The sequence below is a fragment of the Macrobrachium nipponense genome, chromosome 3 (assembly GCF_015104395.2).
Source record: "Macrobrachium nipponense isolate FS-2020 chromosome 3, ASM1510439v2, whole genome shotgun sequence".
NCBI lineage: Eukaryota > Metazoa > Arthropoda > Malacostraca > Decapoda > Palaemonidae > Macrobrachium > Macrobrachium nipponense.
The window spans coordinates 116,289,352-116,309,586 of NC_087202.1; the positions used below are offsets into that span (position 1 = coordinate 116,289,352).

The 20,235-nt window shown below is 50.4% G+C and overlaps 1 protein-coding gene across 1 annotated transcript in view; it reads right to left on the bottom strand.

Annotated features, from left to right (window-relative positions):
• Positions 1–20,235, bottom strand: part of LOC135222271 (uncharacterized) — a 57,577-nt gene that overhangs the window by 18,419 nt on the left and 18,923 nt on the right. The window contains exon 2 of the mRNA XM_064260380.1: positions 18,424–18,712. Within this exon, the coding sequence (XP_064116450.1) occupies positions 18,424–18,712 (289 nt within the window). The remainder of the gene's footprint in view (positions 1–18,423; positions 18,713–20,235) is intronic.

A 20,235-nucleotide genomic window follows, 5' to 3' on the forward strand; every position in this document is an offset into this window, starting at 1 on the left:
GCAAAGTAGACTATGTGATTACTGTCACGTAAGGCTGCTTTTGCTTAATCACAGAGTTGCCAGCAGGTGGAGACCTGTAGTGCTGGTGCGCTCTGGATGATCTGTCAACGGGTGCGAGACCTCAGCGTGACAAGATCATCGAGGCCATACAAATGAGGGCAACGAAGCAACTGACCACCACCTGACCAACTATTTCACAAAAACCCCTTAAAACTAACTAAAGGATGGGAGATCTTCACATAAGACTCACCACAACCTAAAAACACAACAACCTAACCTAAACCTAACTAAGGGATAGGGAAAGAGCTACTTCCGACCCCAATACTGTGTCCGCAGAAACGTATGGCCCCAGTGCATTACAATCGTCATAAATCGTTCTCACATCCCTTAGGTAATGTGAGGCGAAGACGGAGTTACTCCTCCAAAAGGTGCAATCAAGGATGTCCTTGATTGACTGTTCTTTTGGAAGGCAAGAGAGGTAGCGACGGCTCGTACTTCGTGCGCTTTTACTCGGAAGAGGCTCAAATCAGTCTTCTGGAAAGATGAATGAGCCTCCCGAATGGTGTCCCATTAGAAGAAAGCAACAGCATTCTTCTTCGATAAAGGTAAACTCTGGTCTCTTCACAGAACACCAAGAGGTTACTGAGGGACCTCTTACCTCTTTCGTTCTATGCACGTAGAACTTGAGAGCCCTGACGGGCACAGGACTCTCTCTGGTTCTTTGGCCCACCACCGACTTTTGACAACCCTTGATCTCGAAAGTCTTCGGCCAAGGGTTCGAAGGATTTTCATTCTTCGCCAAGAAAAGTTGGGTTCAACGAGCAGGACAGCATGTCCCCTTTGAATCCCATTAACTTGCTAAACGCTTGAATTTCACTAACTCTCTTAGCCGTCGCAAGAGAAGTTAGGAAAAGAGCCTTCCTTGTCAGGTTTCGAAGAGACGCTGCCTGAAGCGGTTCGAAAGTGCTCGACATAAGGAATTTAAGGACTACATCCAGGTTCCATGATGGAGGTCTCATTGAGGAACCTTCGAGGTCTCGAAAGACTTTAAAAGGTCATGAATATCCTTGTTGTCAGACAGGTCGAGGCCTCTGTGCCTAAAAACCGCTGACAACATGCTTTTATATCCCGTTGATGGTAGGGACCGCTAATTTCTGCACATTCCTGAGAAAGAGCAGAAAATCAGCTATCTGGTTCACAGAGGTCGAGGAAGAGGAAACTCCCTCCTTTTTACACCAGGCCCTGAAGGAAGCCCACTTCGATTGGTAAACAGCTCTTGTGGAAGCACGTCTCGCATGTGCGATTGCTCTCGCAGCTGCTTTCGAAAAAACCTCTCGCTCATGGCCAACTTTTCGATAGTCTGAACGCAGTCAGACCCAGAGCGGAGAGGTTTTGGTGAAACCTTTCGAAGTGAGGCTGTTTGAGTAGATCTTTCCTCCAGGGCAATGTCCCTTGGAAAGTCTACAAGGAAAGACATGACCTCTGTGAACCATTCTCTTGCTGGCCACATCGGAGCGATCAGGGTTAACCTCGTCCCTTCCGAGGCCGCAAACTTCCTCATGACTTCCCCCAGAATCTTGAATGGTGGGAAGGCGTATAAGTCTAGGCCCGTCCAATTCCAAAGCAAAGCGTCTACCGCGATTGCTTCTGGATCCAGGACCGGGGTGGGGAGCAGTAAAGAGGAAGTCTCTTGGTCCTTGACGTTGCGAATAAGTCGACCAGTGGACGTCCCCACAACGTCCACAGGTCCCGACAAACGTCTTCGTTCAAGGTCCATTCCGTCGGTAGGACTTGGTCCCGACGACTGAGAAGGTCGTCGCCCGACGTTTTGCACTCCTGCAATAATCTCGTCAGGATAGTCACCTTTTTTCTCTTTGCCCACAGCAGAATCTCTCTCGCTAGGGAAAAACAACGTTCTGGAGTGTGTTCCTCCCTGGTTTTTTAAATAAGCGAGTGCTGTGGTATTGTCCCGAGTTTATCTGAAACAATCTTGTTCTCCAAACTCTTTCGAAGAAGAACTGCAGGGACAGAAATACTGCTGCCAGTTCTTTGACATATATGCCAGGCTACCTGTTCCCCTCTCCAGGAGCCTGACACTTCCTTCCCCCCTAGTGTTGCTCCCCATCCTGTGATGGAAGCGTCTGAAAACAACACTAGGTCGGGGCTCAGAAGACTTAGGGACACGCCCTCTTGAAGCTTCTGAGGGTCCAAACCACCATCTTAGGTGGTTATTTGATTGGAAGCGATATATCAATATGGCATTGAGATCGTCCTTGGCCTTCCACTCGTCCGCAAGGAAAAATTGGAGAGGCCTGATGTTTGCAGTCTTCCCAGGAAACAAACCTTTTCTAGCGAGGAAATGGTCCCCAGCAGACTCATCCATTCCCTCGCCGAGCAAGTCTCTTTCCTTAGAAAGGCTGAGATCTTTTCTAAGCCTAGCCGCTGACGTTCCTGGGACGGAAACGCTCGAAAAGCCACTGAATCCATCTGAATCCCCAGATACACGATGGACTGTGTTGGGGTCAGATGCGACTTTTCGAGGTTGACCAGAAGTCCCAGGGACTTCGCTAAGGCTAAAGTGAACTGCAAGTCCTTCAGACACTTCTCTCTCGACGACGCTCTGATCAGCCAGTCGTCGAGGTACAGGGAAACTCTTATTCCCGAAGAGTGTAGCCACCTCGCTACGTTCTTCATTACTACTGTGAACACCATCGGAGCCGTGGTCAGTCCGAAGAACATAGCTCTGAACTGCCATACTTTGTTGTCTAAGACAAACCTTAGATACTTTCTTGAAAGAGGGTGTATCGGGATGTGAAAGTACGCGTCCTGCAAGTCTAAGGATACCATCCAGTCGCCCGGTCTCAACGCTCCCAGAACAGAATGAGGAATGTCTCCATCGTGAATTTGTTCTTTTCCACGAAAAGATTGAGCCTGCTTACATCTAGAACTGGACGCCAACCCTGACGGACTGTTTCGGTACTAGGAAGATTCTGTTGTAAAAACCTGGCGACCCCAGGTCCGCGACTGTTCCTTCCGCTCTTTTGTCGATCATCTGCTGAAGGAGATCGAACAAAACTTTCTTCTTTTCTCCCTGGTAGGATGGAAAAGGTCTCTGGGAGTCGTAGGAAAAGAGGAGGAAGATCTAAAAAGGGGATCTTGTACCCTGCTCCACGATCTTGAGGGACCAAGAGTCCGTGTCTCTCTCTCTCCACGCTCCCGCTAAAAACTTCAGTCTGGCTCCGACTGGTGTCTGAAGGACATGCTTCTCACTTGGAAGGCTTTGGCTTAAAGGAAGCTCTTCCTCGTGAAAACCCTGCTCTCAGGGGGGGGGAGGCCCCACGAAAGGGCTTTACCTTCTTCGGCGGTCGAACCGCAGCTGAAGAGGTGAAGGTACGGCTGACCGTCTTGTAGACTGGGCAAAAGGTCCTGAGTTGCCTTCTCTTGTAAGCTGTTCGTCAGGTCCTTTACCAAAGTCTGGGGGAAGAGATGGTTCGAAAGAGGCGAAAACAGCAAATCCGCTTTCTGAGCTGGAGTCACCGAACGAGCTGTGAAGTTGCACAGCAAAGCTCTCTTTTTTAATAAAGCCGTTCCAAAATGAGATACGAGCTCCTCCGAACCATCCCTGACGGCTTTGTCCATACATGCTAACACGCTGGACAGCTCCCCCAGACTGAGAGATTCTGGGCTTCTCGCTTGCATATCCAGAACTCCCAAACACCAGTCAAGAAGTTGAAGACTTCCAGTGTCCTGAGCAGACCACCCCTTCAAATGATGGTCAGTTCCGACGCGGGTCCACCAGGGTTACCTTAGAGAGGGTAAAAAAGCGACCTCCTCTGCAAATCCATAGGCTGGAGAAATCTCCTTGAGCCGAAGAAGGGATACAAAACTCCCACTTCCTCTTTGGTTCTATACCAAATGCCCCCTTTTCCACTAAGTCTAGTTGGAGCAAGGCGAAGGTCGTCTTGCCTTGGTCTCTCCTTCGTACCATCCAATCCTGGAGCTTTTTATTTTTTAAAAGCACGTTTCGTTGAGAGAGAAGTTTTCATCTCTACAACCTCCGGGTTTTTCCAGTTTTAGATGAAGAAAACTGCGAAGGAGGAGACTTGGGAGCTGCGGGCTGAAATTTGTCTTCAAAAGAAGAACGCAAGAGTCGTACGAGGACTTTATAGTCCGAGATAGACGGGGCTGCAGCAGGTTTCCTCTTCAACCGATTCAGCTGAACTACTCAGCTCTCCTTCTTCTCTAAACGGAAGAGGAGACCGTCTGTCAGGAGAGGGCGTCCTAATGTCAGGTCTTGGCTTGATCAAAGGACCCATATCCTTGCTAGAGGCAGCTTTATTTCGGCTGTTCTTCTTTATGACGCTTACTGCTCGATGAAGGTAGAGCGTCCTGAGGAGGACGAGCGTCCTCAGCGCCTTCCGCAGCAGTCTCACCTGCCCGAGAAGCGTCCTTACATTTCTTCTTCGCTGGCATACGTGCCTGTGCGCGTAAACTAGCGTCTGGGGGTACGACTTCTTGGTCAGAATCCCCAAAAAAAAACGTCTTGAAAGCGGCCTGAACGTCCTGGCGAGCTTCTGCCAAGCGTCATGCCGAGCGTCCTGGTGAGCGTCCTGCCGAGCGTACCTGTCTAGCGGTCCTGGCGAGCGTCCTGACGAACGTCCTGCCTAGCGTCCTGCCAAGCGTCCTGACGAACGTCCTGCCAGCGTCCTGACGAGCGTCTTGACAAGCGTCCTGACGAGCGTCCTGCCGAACGTCCTGCCGAACGTCCCTCGTACAGAGCGTCCTCCTCAAAAGCGTCCTGACGTAACGTCCTTCTAGAGGACGAACGAGATCGGCGAATCGCCGAAGGAGAAGCGATCGGCGAACGAGACGAAGTAGGTGAAGGAGAAGGAGACTGCTAGTCCTCTTGACAGGCAGTCTAAGGTCCTTCCTCCGCTTAGGCTCGACTACTGCTGGCGAGTCCTCTGAGCCATAAGCGAGGATAGCTGGGGTCCTGAAGGGACAAAAGAATGTTCTTCGTTGGGGAAGAATGAACAGAGGAAGCAGACTGATCCTGTGAGAAGACAAGGGGCGAGGGGACGCCTCCTCCTTCTCACAGGTACAGCTACCTGCTTCTCAGGTATACATGCCTGTGCACGCAAACCTAGCGTCCTCATCGGAGGAGATCCTACCTCTCTTCGAGGCGGAAAAACGTCATAAGCGTCCTCCGACGAAAGCGGCGGAAAGAGGGACGTGAAGCGTCCTCCGCACGAAAACGTCCTTTTCAAAGGACGAGAGTCTCTCCGAGCGCTCCACCCCTTGCGCGGGGAGGACGAAAAGCACTCTTTCAGGACGCGCGCTCGTGCACGGTCCTTGGCAGCCTGGGTCTTTGCTACAGGGCCTGCCGAAGGGACGCCAGATCGGTGGGAAGCCCCGTAAACCCTCTTGCGGCTTTCGACATACCTACTCCCTGGGTCTTGGGAGTCTGATAGAGGTCTAGGCCTAGAGGCATTATGGGGCCGATCTGACGCCCCCTCCACAACACTGGGGGCACGATCACACACTTGCACCGAGCCAGTTTCTAAGGCTTTCACTTGGTCTCCAGAGTGCGAAGAGACTCCAAAATCAGAGAGAGAGCATTCGCTTCTCCCGACACAGAATCAGAGCCCGAAGGCAACACCAGGTTAATAGGGGTTGTAAACACTACAGGTGTTAATGCAGGAGAGATGTTAGTCTTACCTTTGGAAGAACCACTCCTGGAGGAAGACCTCCTGATCCTATCGCGCTCCAATTTAAGGCGATAGGACTCATATACTCTCATTCATCCTCGGTCAATTTCTCACATTCATTGCACCGATTATCAATCAAACAATTAAGCCCCCTACAACTCATACATACTGTGTGGGGGTCTACCGATGCTTTCGGTAGCCTCACCTTACAATCAGCCCTACACACACTCTGAAACTCACAACAATTGATCCAGACATACTTATATATAGAAAAGTCAATCCAAAATCAAAAAACGGTCCATTATCCGCGCCATGCCAATTCAACAATCCAAATTCAATACCAAAAAAAAAATCAATCAGATACTTAAAAGCGAGTCAATTTCCAAAAAAATCCTGAGCAGAGGTCTGTAAACAGATGTTTACCGACCGGCGACAGAAAAAAATATGAATAGAAAATGGGAATGGTTCCTGATATCCGCCTCCCAGCGGCGGGAATGGGTATACCACCTGGCCGCCCACTGCGTGTGCCGCGAGTTTTGAAATTCTGTCGGACGTCAGAAAAATACAGCTATATATATATCTGTCAGGTAAGTGGCATGAACAAACCACAAAACAAAAAGTTACTTGCTTCAAGCTTAACCATTGGCAAAGACAGCTAGGTTTTCTAAAACCACAAAACAAAAGGTTGATTTTTGCCTCTTCCAGGCTTAACCTTTTCCAACATCTATGTTCTTAAAAACCACAAAACCAAAGGTTAACTTTGCCTCTTCCAGCATTTACCTTTGACAAAGATGTTCAAGGTTTCTAAAAGGATGATAAAAATGTTCTAGGTTTAACAATCTTTAAATTTAAATGCCCCAACAGGATAGAGAAGTTTCCTCTTCTTCTCCACCTAAAAGGGTTACATTGAAAATTCTTACAGGGCACTGTAAAGCATAGCCTCAACATCACCCTCAGCTCTAAGGCAGAAAGCTAAAATGGCATTCCTTTACGGCAGCTTAAAGAAGGGTGCTGACAATAAATATACTTATTAACCACTGCTAGTGCTAAATACAAGGTTTTACAGTAAATTCAGATAAAGTTTAGACCCACATCTAAACTCCAGAAAGAAACTGAAATAACAGATGAAGGGGCTTCAATCTCAACACCATGCAGTGTGGTCCTCAGCAAGATCTAAAAGTACTTGATGCAATACGGAGGAAAGTACGTATGGAACGATAACTTTGGAAGTAGACAGTGAAAAGTCTCATCTCCTCTAAACATAAAACACTGATATCTACAAGGATCCAGGGGCTGAAAATTCCTCTAATGGCACCCTCAGCAATACACAGACCACTGCTTCTGACCCCAGACCATGGCAGTTTTAAGTTAAGGACAGATCCTATGATAACTTGAAAATCTTATTATTGGGAGGGGACATTCTAACATCTCCAGGCAGTTAAGGAGAGGATTAAGTTAATGGAACTGTATGGAATTGTGTAGTAGTTGATTTCTTCTCAACGGAAGAATGAGACATCTACCAAGAGCATGAAAATTCTGAAAATCATTTGCCCTGAGGCTACAAGGGCTCTACAGGAGACACTAAGCTGTTCTTGAACTTGAAACTGCTCAATAGTATTCAGGGTAGATACGAGAGGCAGGCCTATGAGTATGAATTATGCAAAATTTAAGGAAACATCCAGTGCTCAAGCCTGGAGGCCAACAAAGAAGTTGTAATCATTCAGTTTGTCCCTGTTCATCTTACATGCTAGGAAGTCTAAAATGAGTGCTCCTTTAAATCACCAAGTGCCAAACTTACGGATGTAAAGGCCCTGGTAGGCAATTGTTCTTCCTGAATCCCCACTTGCTAAAAACATGTCCTTCTACAGAATGAATGATCAAACCAATATGTTGTTTCATTTCACTCAAAGCAGCAAACTTCCCACAAAGACTTTGTTTCTGACCGGGAATAAACTTGCTAAGCATCCTGATGTCTTTCCACTACCCTGAGATCTAAAAAATTTTACCAGGTGTAGTGTTGACCATTCTATGTTGCATGAATGTGCAATGACACTAGTTAAACTCTGTGTTGCAAGACAGGGGGAAAAGACCAAATCCTGGACTTAGGTTTAAGAACAAAATGGACAATTCTTGGTTACAGAGTCCCTCCTACATTCCTGGAGCCAAAGTTGGTTCTGGATTACTTATAGATTAATTAACTTTATTTGTAAGTCGTAATTTTTTTTTTACACTGAAACTGTACATTAATTGAGCATTAGATTATCTGAAAATATCCCGTGAGGCCATGTTTTTCTAATGAGGAAAAGCCCTTACCATATAGGAAAGTTTCCTTCCAGGCCTAAAATTCTTCCAAACAGCACATGCCTATTCATCTTGGACTGACAATGATGCATAATTAAGTATCACTCCCACATCACTAGATAAGAATGGGGATATAGAGAATTAACAATATAATGCATAGAAATTGGGGCCAGAAGAAGCAACAGGTCCTTGGCCTTTGGAATACTGTTAACAGAGTTGGCCAACTTCAATTACTAATTCAGTAGAAGTGTCTTGCTCCTAAAGTTGACACCATCCACCAATGGGCAACAAGTCCCTGACATAACTTATAGAGGGCTGCACACTAACCAAAACAAAGTGGACATAACAGCAATATCTTCTAGTAAAAACATCTTGCATGACTATGGATGTATTGGTAAGTGGAATACATTCTGCATGTGTACAAGTCTGACCGCTCTTTGGAAAGGCACAAAAACCATGCTAGAAAACCAAACAAGTACGTGGGCAGACACTTCCTGTTATTCAGTCTCCAAACATCCAAGAATATCTACTGAAGACAAAGGAAGCTATAAGAGGGAGATTAAACCAGTGGAGGACAACCAAAAAAAAACCACAACTGCCCTTCACCATTCTCCAACCAATGAACAATGTACTGGTCTCAAGTCTCTCCATGCATGTTAGGAGGTTGCAAACTGTCCATATCCAGACCTGAGTCTGCACTTATCCCCGAAAAAAAAAAAGTAAAGGTAAAAACAAGACTACCTTATCGCCTTAAACGAGCTGCATTAATCAGTTAGGAAGTGAAAGTGTTCTCACTTTTCTTTCAAACCGAGTGAGTATAAGCATGAGGACATTACCTGCAGCATCAGAAATACTTGTTTTCCTCGCTAAAAACTCCAACTGGCGACAAACCCTAAAGCTGGCTACACAAACTTGCTGGGTTGGGGTCTCCACCTCTCTAAACGGTGCAGAGACAAGGCAACGTAGCTTAAGGGTGATAACTCAAAGCTAGACTGAAAATCCATCAGCATGTCTGTCAGTCTCGAGATCATTTCCCCACTGGAAAGATAAAAAAAAGCGAACTCCTACTAAAGATAGTTAAAGGACCAATAAGCATTTGTACAGCAAAAGGCGGCCTTTGGCTCTCCGCGACTTTAAATGACACAAGACGACAAGTCAAGGCAGACCCAAAGGGAGATTTGTGTGTCCGAGGACGAGAAAAGTTACGAAATGCTCTGTAATTGGAGAAAGCGTTGGTCTCTTCTCTAATATCTAGAGGGCGCTGAAATACGCTAAGACAATTAACACATATTCTCTATGTGGCCTCTTTCCTCAACAAAATAAGGATACACAGCAAGGCGTAGTGTCGCAACAAACGCCAAACCAGCCCGAACGAGTTCCTCAAACTCCATTAAAACTCTTCTTCTGCCAGCGGGCGACAGGAGGTAAACAAAAGAACTTAAAGGATAGCTCTTTCTCCGCAACCATTGGCGACAAAAAGCGACACTTGTCGATAAGAGGTGACAGTAGCTGAGTGCTGTATCGCATCCACCATGGCTCAATGAGAGGAAGACGGTTTTAAGCAACTTAGGACTCGGCCAAGTCCGCATGAGTCAACTGCGTTCCCATGAGTCAACAACGTCTGCAGTCTGCACGAGTTGACTGAGGGAAAGACAAAGAGGCGCCCCAAGAAAGTGGGGAGGCGGTGGGAGAGTAGTTACATCGACTCTCCCGCCTCGTCCGAAAGCGATTGTACATACTTGAAAGCATTCCTATATGAAACTAACTTAGAAATCTCTAAAGCTAAAATATCTAACTTGACGAGAACTTTATATACGACAGACAGTGTAGACTTGAAAGAGAAACATTAAATGAGGCAGTAGTAAGAGATTTGCCGAAAGCCGAAGGGGGAAGCAAGCAAAGAATGAACACAAGCATTATGAAGAAAAAGGAATATGGTAGCAGATGAGAATTTAGAATAACCCAAACATGAGAGAGATAAACAGTCAACTGAGTCGACACATACAAATGTGCACAACTCGCTAAAGATACATTATCATCTCAATAAAATAATCTATACCTATATTTATATATTATTAAACCTATGCATGCTAACACCTCAAACTAGGTGTTGAAGATGGACAGGAATGCGCCTACAGAGTGAGCATTAACACTTACCGAAACGGTCCTTATGCAAACGCTTTAACGGTCCTAGATAATCGCTTTAACGGTCCTGTTGGGGCGAGAACGCTTTAGATGAGATTCAGACCATGGAAAAGGGCAAAGTAGTATTGGAGGGTACAGAATCCCATCGTCCCGAGAACCAACCTGGTTCCCTCGCAGCGGACATACCAAGTGTCGCAAGGCAGTCCTAGGCTCTGCTACGTACAGACAAGCGCACAACACCTTACTTCTAACAGGGAACGCGAAAAAAGAGCGCACACTATGGAGGTATTTGGAACGTTCCCGTCACGAACTCAGTTCAACTGGTATTAGAACTAAAAAGAGGTCTAACTTCTCATTACGCTTTTCCTGAATCAAATGGGGAGCTGAAGGCAGAGCTACAGAGGAAGTCAATACTAGCCTCCTAAAATGACAATGTCGAAAATTGCATTTTTCCTAACTATACAAACCTGAGGTCCTTTACAATAGGAAGGTAACTAGCGGCAGCTGGAACGGTCGTAAGCTTCGAACAAGGGAGTTTAGTAGTTAACTGCCTGTCCGACAGTGCGCGCACCGCGCGACCGGGAGGTAAAGAATCACTTTTGCTTTAGGCCCAGGAAAAACGCAGAGTGAGGGGTGGCATGAGGTGGGACTATGTGTAAAGGACCTCAGGTTTGTATAGTTAGGAAAAATGCAATTTTCGACAAATTGTCATTTGTTCCGATACGTTATACAAACCATCGGTCCTTTACAATAGGAAGACTTACTCTTGGTGAGAGGAATCTGAGTCTTAAAGAACAGACTGGTGTTCGCCCAACCTTGGATTACCTCCCTGGTCGTAAGAGCAGAGGGGAGGGATCCTAGCCTCTGAACAATTGATCGGGGTATGTACCGCAGGATCAATGGTCAGACTTCGACCAAGTATGTAATAAGAGAGAGGCAAGCGTATCTCTTAAAACTAGCAAGCAAGAACTTGTTCCTGTTGCAAGAGGCAACATAAAGTTATGGGTTTGTCTCTTGTTGGCATCCACTCCCCCCCCCCCCCTTGTTGGAGGAAGTGGTGGATATTCACTCCTATCCCTAATGAAAGGGATAGGATGGGGCTCGGTCGAGTAGCTTACCTGCATCTTTTCCTTTTCCAGCGTAGTGACGACCGTGTCCCTCTGCCCACAGGTAGAGGGAGAGAAAGATGGGGAAGAGAAGCCAGTCGCACTCTCATTCACTCATTCATTCCTACAGTCACACCAGGAATCGATGCTGTTCTGCCTGCTCGGGTGCTGGGTAAGCTACACATGTTGAGCAGCCACCACAGGTCCCAAGGAAAAAGCCACCACAAGTCCCCAAGGACTTGTGGGCAATATCCCGAAGGTAGAAGGTGGTGAAGGTGGTCTGGTTAGTCCAGACCCCTGCCTTCAGGACCTGCGCCACGGAGAAGTTTTTGCGGAACGCAAGCGAAGGACCAATGCCTCTGACTTCGTGGGCTCTCGGACAAAGGGGACGGATGTCGTCACTACCATCAGTTTCGTACGCCCTCCTGATCACCTCACACAGCCAGAAAGAAAGTGTGTTCTTGGATACTTCTTTCTTGGTCACCCCAGTGCTAACGAAGAGGCGTCGACACTCAGGCCTGAGGTGTTGAGTTCTCTTCAGATAGCGTCGTAGCGCCCTCACAGGACAAAGCAGCATCTCATCCCTGTCGTTGTTGGTGAAATCCATTAGGGAGGGAATTGTGAAAGACTCGAACCTGTCGTCAGGGATCGACGGATTCTGAGTCTTGGCCATGAAGTTCGGGACGAAATCGAGCGTCACAGATCCCCATCCCCTGGAATGCTTTACATCGAAAGACAGACCATGAAATTCCCCTACTCTCTTCGCCTGATGCCAGGGCCAGCAAGAAGAGGGTCTTGAGGGTCAGATCCCTGTCTGACGACTCTTGGAGTGGCTCGAATGGTCTTCGAGTCAAACTCCTAAGGACGAGAGGAGTCACGTCCCCCCTGGGACCCGGGGGCCATGAGTTCCCTGGGTGGGCAAGACCTTTCGAAGTTCCTCATAAGCAAGGATATCTCAAACGAATTCGAGATATCCAATCCCCTCAGCTTTAGGACCAGGGCCAGGGCTGCTCTGTATCCTTTGACTGTGGGGACGGAGAGGAGCTTCTCTCGGCGAAGAAAAACAGAGGAAATCCGCTACCTGCTGAAGAGTGGCTCTGAGAGGAGATAGACCCTGTCTACGACACCAACCAACGAAGACGGCCCACTTTCCCTGGTACACAGCTGCAGAGGACTGTCGGACGTGTCCAGCCAATCTCTGTTGCTGCGCTGCGAGAAAAGCCTCTCGTTCGCAAGCGATGGTGGATAACAGCCAGCCGTGAAGTTGTAGGGACTGGACTGTTCGGTGGTACCGTTCTACGTGCGGCTGGACGAGAAGGTTGTGCCAAGGGGGAATCTCTCTCGGTGCTTCCGCAAGCAGAGCCAGCAGGTCCAGATACCAAATGGCCCACAGGTCCAGATACCAAATGGCCTGGGGCCATTTGGGAGCCACCAGGATCATCCTGAGATTCGGGGTGGCCAGCACTCGGCTGATCACCTTGTGAATCAGACAGAAGGGAGGAAAGGCGTATGCGAAGAGGTTGTCCCACGGGTGTTGAAGAGCGTCCTCTGCAGCTGCCCATGGGCTCCGGCACGGCTGAAACGAAAACTTGGAGTTTTCTGTTGTGCCGGGTGGCGAACAGATCCACAAATGGACGCCCCCACAGGTTGAAGAACCTTTCGCCATGTCTGGGTGTAGAGACCATTCGGTTCCTATCTCCTGATCCTGACGGCTGAGCTTGTCTGCTACTACATTCCTCTTGCCTGGAATGTAGCGTGCTGACAGCTCTATCGAGTGAGGGGCGCCACTGTCCCCCAACTCGTGCAACCTGGCTACAGTCAACTGGTGCAACGGAAGAGACACTAGGCCCCCGTGTTTGTTGACGTATTGCCACTACTGTGGTGTTGTCACACATCAACACCACCGCCAGTGTCCCACAAGCGGTCCTGAAGCTCTTGGAGAGCGTAGAACGCCGCCTTGAGTTCCAGGACATTGATGTGAAGGTGCTTGTTGTGATGGTCTCACACACCTGCAGCCAGCAACTCCTCCAGGTGTGCGCCCCATCCCTCGGTGGATGCGTCTGAAAACAGCAACATCTCCGGGTGGGGAGTGCGGAGAGGCACTCCTCTTAAGAGGTTCCTGTCGTCCAGCCACCAGGCTAGGTCCTGCCTCACCTCCTCCGTGAGGGACATGGGGAAGTACGGTGGGTCCTGAGCCTGTGACCAACTCTCCTTTAGTCTCCACTGAAGAGACCGCAGGTGAAGATGTCCGTGAGGAACTAACTTCTCGAGTGACGACAGGTGGCCGATCACGACTTGCCATTGCTGAGCTGACTGTTCCTGTCGAGACAGAAATCGGTCGGCTGCCTCCCTGAATCTGCTGATCCGTGAGTCTGCGGGGAAGACTTGCCCTGCTACCGTGTCGATCAGCATACCCAGGTACTTCATCCTCTGCTTGGGCTCGAGACAGGACTTCTCGAAGTTTACTACGATCCCCAGATTGCAGCAGGACTAACCAGTCGTCGAGATACCTCAAAAGACGTATCCTGTGCGAATGGGCCCTAAGCAGACACCAGAGTGAACACTCGTGTGAACACCTGTGGGGCAGTTGAGAGACCAAAGCAAAGTCCCCTGAATTGGTACACCGTCCCGTCGAGGATGAAGCGGAGGTATTTCCTAGAGGATTGATGGACGGGTATCTGAAAATACGTGTCCTTCAAATCCACTGAAAGCATGAAATCGTTCTCCCTGATGGAGTCGAGCATGGAACGTGCCGTCTCCATTGTGAACTGAGACTAGCGAATGAATCGGTTCAGGGGAGAGAGATCTATCACCAGGCGCCATCCCCCCCGAAGACTTCTCCAACCAGGAAAAGGCGGCTGTAGAAGCCCGGTGACCGATCCCTGACGATCTCTACAGCTCCTTTGCTCAGCATGGTCTTGGTCTCCTGTCAAAGAGCGATGTCCTTTGATGTTCCCTGGATGTAGGTCTGAAGATGGACCGGGTTGGAGGTGAGGGGTGGCCGAGATTCGAAGGGTAGTAGATATCCCTCCCGAAGGACATCTACTATTCAGGCCTCGGCACCATAGCGCTGCCATGTTGCCCAATGGCTCGCCAGGCAACCTCCCACTTTCCGGCAGCAGGTGAGGGGGAACTCCGTCCCTAGCGTTTCCCGCCTCTCTTCGACTTCTTCCCTGCCCCCCCTCGAAAGAAGTAGAGCTGGGAGGGGGGCTGATGACGACCTCCCCTGGCAGAAGTTGAAGGAAGAGTCTTCCCTCGGGGCTTAGACGGGGCAACCGTCTTAGCAGCCAAGGAAGCGCTAGCCAAACTCTTGGGCTTGGCCGCAGTAGCTCGAGGCTGCCCAGAAGCCTTCGAGACTGCCTGGTGTACTAGGCGGTCACTGTCATCAGTGGGCCGACCTTTCTACCGGCTAGCCATCCACCATCTCTCCCGGGGGAAGAGAGGAGGAGGGAAACTCCGAATCAGGTCCGTTACGTAGTCCAAGTGCCGCCTCGCGCCCAGCCCCTCTGGATACCCGGGTAAGAACTGCGTCCCTACGACGAAGTACCAGGTTGGCCCACAGGTTTATCGTCTGATGGGCGAGGTAGGAAATGGCCCTACCTCCAGACTGGCAAAGTCTCCTGAAAGCTGGGTCTTCTTCGAGAGTAGAACTCCCGGAGTTGGCCGCGACTTTGGATACTGTGAGGGACCACAGATCCAACCAGGAGACTGCCTGAAAAGCCGCCATAGCGGTTGATTCCAGGGCAAGTGCCTCCTGCTGCGAGAACCAGAGGTTCTCCGACAGGAGCTGCTGCAGGGAAACACCCGGAGTTAGCCTTGCTAGTTCCGGGTTAACCTGTTTGGGCGGCATTGGATCCTCAGAAGGCACGTAGAAACGCCGCTGTTGCTGTAGAGGAGGAGGAAGTAGCTTAGACGACCTGCCTGACTTCAGCGAACCCTCCCGTCCGGAGACAAGAGACTCCACCTGGTCAAGCACGGAGTCGGCCAGCTCTGATCGCGGCAGACCCACCGTCGGTTTGGGTTCCCTCTTCGGGCCCCAAAACGACTCGAGCCGGGACGTGGGCTCGGATGGTGGGAGCGGCGATCCTTCCCCAAGGTCGTTGTGCTGACGAATCAGCGCAATAACCTCGGCAAAGTTCCTCTGGATCTCTGGAGTGACGGCATCTTAAGGAGTAGGACCGTCAAGTCCCTCCAACAAGAGCAGCAACAGACCCCTCTCGGTCTCCTCCTAGGTGCCTCGCTTTTCCCGGCGTAACCCGAGGAAGTTGAAGGTACAGGAGAGGAAGACCTGACGCTCCCCCCTCGCTCACTGGCAGAACCAGTGTGCTTGGAGGGCTGCAGGTGATCACCAACCCGCGGTAGGGATCGAGCTGCAGGCCTGGTCGCACCGCTCACCTGTGGCGAGCGGCTGGACTGAGCACAGCGGCCCGGTCTCGTGTGTCAGATGAGCTGCTGCTGGTCCCCCTATCCGTTCGGTTCCTGTGGGAGCGGCGGTCAGGGGACCGGCAGAGACCACTGTCGCGGTGAGACCAGTGCGTGTCCTCGCGGCACGTCGAAACGCTGGTACCAGCCGAGGCTGGCGCCAACGATCAGGGGGACCTCTTCCCAGCCTCAGCCCGTTGCCGGTCAGGGACCGTCACGTCGACCCGGGTTACTGGCTGGTCGCTGCGAGAGCGGCCGCTGGCCTGGCGAGAGTCACCTGAGTGGCTCTCAAAAGCCTTCTGCTCCGTGCCGCGGTCCTGGCGCCGAGCGAACTCTGGCGCCAGAACTTTGGCTGTACGGTCTGCCACGGGAGACCGTACACTTGGAACCTCTCGCGAATGAGAGACCGAGCCAGAACCTGGCGTAGCGGTAGTGCCGCTAACACCAGGCGAGGAAGTACGGTGTTAGCCGGTACCCCTCTGGTCCCCGTCTTCTTCTTCCTTGCGGAAGGAGAGACGGGCCCCTGTTCCGAAGGAGGCAGGAGGACCAGCAGAAGGACCCCCCGTCCCACCGGAGTGGGACGGGCCCTTAGAAGTTCCCGAAGGAGCCTTCTTGGGGGGGAGGAGGCAGCCTTCTTCCTCTTCGGCTTGGGAGCCTTAGAAGTAGAAGGGGAAGAGGCGGCAGCAGACGACGAAGAAGACGATGAAGATGACGACGACACCTTCCTCCTCCTCTTCTTCTTCTTCTTCGTCAGCTCTCGCAGGACAGACGTCAGGTTAGTCATCCAGGAAGGAGCTGGGGCTGCTGTTGCCAAAGCAACAGAGCCCGGCTGCACCTGTCCGGACAGACCAGCGTCTGGGGCAGCAACACTGTGGGCTGGAACAGCGGGAACAGCAGGAGCGGCAGGAACAGCAGTACCAGCGGCAGGTACGGCAGGCAAAGCAGGTAGGCCAGGAGACTTAGCGGCAGCCAGCGACATCCTGGGTACCGGCGGCAGGTCCAGGGGTGAGCTCTCAGGGCAGCGGAAGTCTGGGGAAGGCAGCACGAAGAACCTGGGCGGCGGTGGCACGCCCCTCCTTGGTACGACAGCGATCGGCCCTTGCACGGCGGCTGTTGGCGTCACCGACATCACATGGGGAGTGTAAACCAGGTGAGGAGGGGCGGCGTACCCTGGGGTAGAGATCGTGGTAGTGGTGGTGGTCACCGCTCCTTGGGTGACCGCCCCAGACACTGAATAAGCCCCTGAATAATCGGCACGCCCTGCAGTCCCAGTGACGCCCACACCTGTCCAAGGTCGTCCCCCACGGAAGAAGCACCTGCGGGAGCAACAGTCGGGTAAACATAAGGGGTTCCCTCTCGTGCGGGGGAGACGAGCCCCACCCCGAGCGAACGGAAGACCCCGAATACAGTTGTACGTCGGGGTAACGAGCGCCCTCCTCCACACTTGACGGATCAAGCGAGGAGAAGGACTCCGAAACACCCCTCCCAAGGGGAAGGTGCCATACGTGGGAGCTGAGCCGGGGGTAGGAAAGACGAGGAAATATCAGTAACGAAAGGAGTCGCTGGAGAGCTTTCCGACGACTCCTTGGCAGGCCTTCGCTTCTTCCTACCCACGTACAACCCCCACTGCACCTCCGACCAATTGACACAAATTACACAAGGCTCGGCCCGAGAGCATTCACGCCCTCGGCACCGAGTACACAAATCATGGGGATCCACTTCTGGAAATGAGCGAAAACCGCCGCATTTACGCCCCTCCAACCCGGGACACACACTACGGATGATGGGGGTGGGCGGCGAAAGCTCGATTTCTTGATCCATGATATCAGATAATAAATGAAAATGAAAATATAGTACTTACAAATTTCACTTTCACAACCAGACAAACTAGTAGAAGAATACACAATAAACAATTTCCAAAGCATAAGACGATGTAGCGGGCAGAGCGATGGCAAACAACGTCCTCACACCACATGGCCGAAAACAAAAGTGATTCTTCACCTCCCAGTCGCGCCGTGCGCGCACTGTCGGACAAGCAGTTAACTACCGAACTCCCTTGTTCGAAGCTTACGACCATTCCAGCTGCCGCTAGTTACCTTCCTATTGTAAAGGACCGATGGTTTGTATAACGTATCGGAACAAATGCCTAGTCTGAGTAGGGATAGCCTGACAGGTTTAAGTCCTGACCAAACTAATTGCTTTTCCAATCTATTAGTTTCCTGTCTTTCCTATATCTGACATATTCAGGCACAAATTTCTCAGAACAATTCCCTACATTCTTCACACCTAGTAGTTCCAAGATCACACTCTGTACTCTTGCAAGTACAAAGGAATGTTGATCAACATCTTCCAATTTCAACATCTTGGTTACACCAAAAACATTCCTACATAGCCTGATGTTATTGGTTATGCTTCTGGTGGAAGATATCCTAGGAAAATGAAATTACAATACCATAAACAGGTGTAAAACAGCCAAACTTCATAGAATACCAACAATCTCCTAGCCACAATAGCGGCAAGGAGAATTCTGACAAGAGCTAAAACATTCGAAACACACCTGGCGGAGAGCAGGTAAACTAGACAGTCACCCGGGCAGCTATTCAATTTTTTGTTTGAATGCCGACTTGCCTAATCAGCGGGGAGATATAGTTAAATTTAACAGTAGGTAAGATTCATCTTAAATAATCAGAAACGTACAGTAATGTTGTACAACTGGTATAACACTAAACACAAAAACTTACCATGCCTTTGACGAAAAGATCTTTTTCTATTTCATTCCAATGACTTTTTGATCTCCGGTTATGTGAACTCTTCTTGGTGCCAGAAGATCCAGACCCACTGTGAGTGACTGGTCCACTTGAATTAACAGAACTGACTGTTCCTGCATGGGTTGGAAGGGCATTTTGCGATGTTATTACTGGAGGCTGACTGCTGTGGGTATTTGATGAAGTAGTGTTCAGAGCAACTCCATCCTCTCCAAATAGTCCAAATTCTCCCCCAGAATCAAAGTCAAAAAAGTCCGGTTCACTTCTGTAAAGATAATTTAGGAAATAGATAACAATGAACAGTTAACTTATTCTAACCTTGCAGTGGATAAAAAGTAATGAGCGGTACAGTTTAAACCATAAGTTTAGCAAACAATATCACAAGTTTTTAAAGTAAATTGTATTTTTCCTAACTATACAAACCTGATGTCCTTTACATTAGGAATTACTTTCTAGTATGCTGGAATACGGCCATTAAATTTTTGAACAAGGTGATTCAGCCGTAGCTACTGTCTGGTAGGCAGTTAGGCCCACCTGTCTGGATGCAAACACTCCTTTGCCCTTTGGTCCAGGTTTCAGATTGATGGGTGGCATGAGGTGGGCATTAATGTAAGGGACCTCAGTCCTTGTCGAGGCTGAAACCTCTCAAGAGGACCGAAGGGGGAGCGCACCCTGTTCTCTTGTGTGCGTGGTCCAGACGGACCGTCACGTGAACAGCGGTGATGGTCCCTCCCAGAGTCTGGGAGGCGTCATTCGTCCTTGCCAGCTTCCCCACGATCTTCTCCAACCACTTGAGCGAGGATCTGTTGGTCCTAAGACCGAACTAGGCTCGTGGCCGTATCGTAAGAAGAGCATTCCTCACGGTCACTCCTATTCGCCTCGTTCCTCCCGGTGTAGCCTGAGGAGGTTGAAGGGACACGTGAGGGAGACCTGATGGTTCTACCCTGCCTACTAGCAGAACTAGTAGGCTGGGAGGACTGCAGGTGATCGCCACAGAGCTGTGGGTCTGGACCAACGGCTTCTTGCGGAGAAATGCTGGACCAAGGAACGGGTTAACCTGTTTGGGCGGCATCGGATCCTCAGATGGCACATAGAATTTCTCTCTGTCGCAGTAGAGGAGGAGGAAGTAGCTCGACGACCTGCCAGACTGAAGCGAACCCTCCTGTCCGGAGACGAGCGAGTTCACCTGGCCTAGCACTGAGTCGGCCAGTTGCGATCGCGGCAGACCCACCGTCGCCCTGGGTTCCTTTTTAGGCCCCCAGAACGACTCGAGCCGGGACGTGGGCTCAGAAGGTGGGAGTGGCGATCCTTTCCCGAGGTCATTGTGCTGACGAATCAGCGCAATGACCACAGCAAAATTCCTCTGGATCTCAGGAGTGACCGCATCTTGAGGAGTAGGACCGTCAAGCCCCTCCAGCAAGAACGACTCCCGAGACCCTCCTCCTTCAGAAGGAGGAACAGCAACAGACCCCTCCCGGTCTCCTCCTGCCACTTGCGCATACGACCTGGTTGATCCGAGGACCGTGCCTAGCATGTAGGGCGTCGTGGCGCACGCCCTACGATCACTTCTTGTTGCCTCGCCCTTCCCGGTGTAACCCGAGGAAGTTGAAGGAACAGGAGAGGAAGACCTGACGCTCCCCCCTGGCTCACCGGCAGAACCGGATTGCTTGGGGGCCTGCAGGCCATCACCAACCCGTGGTGGCGATCGAGCTGCAGGCCTGGTCGCGCCGCTCCCCTGGGGCGAGCGGCTGGACCGAGAACAGCGGCCCTGGTCCCGTGCGTCAGAGG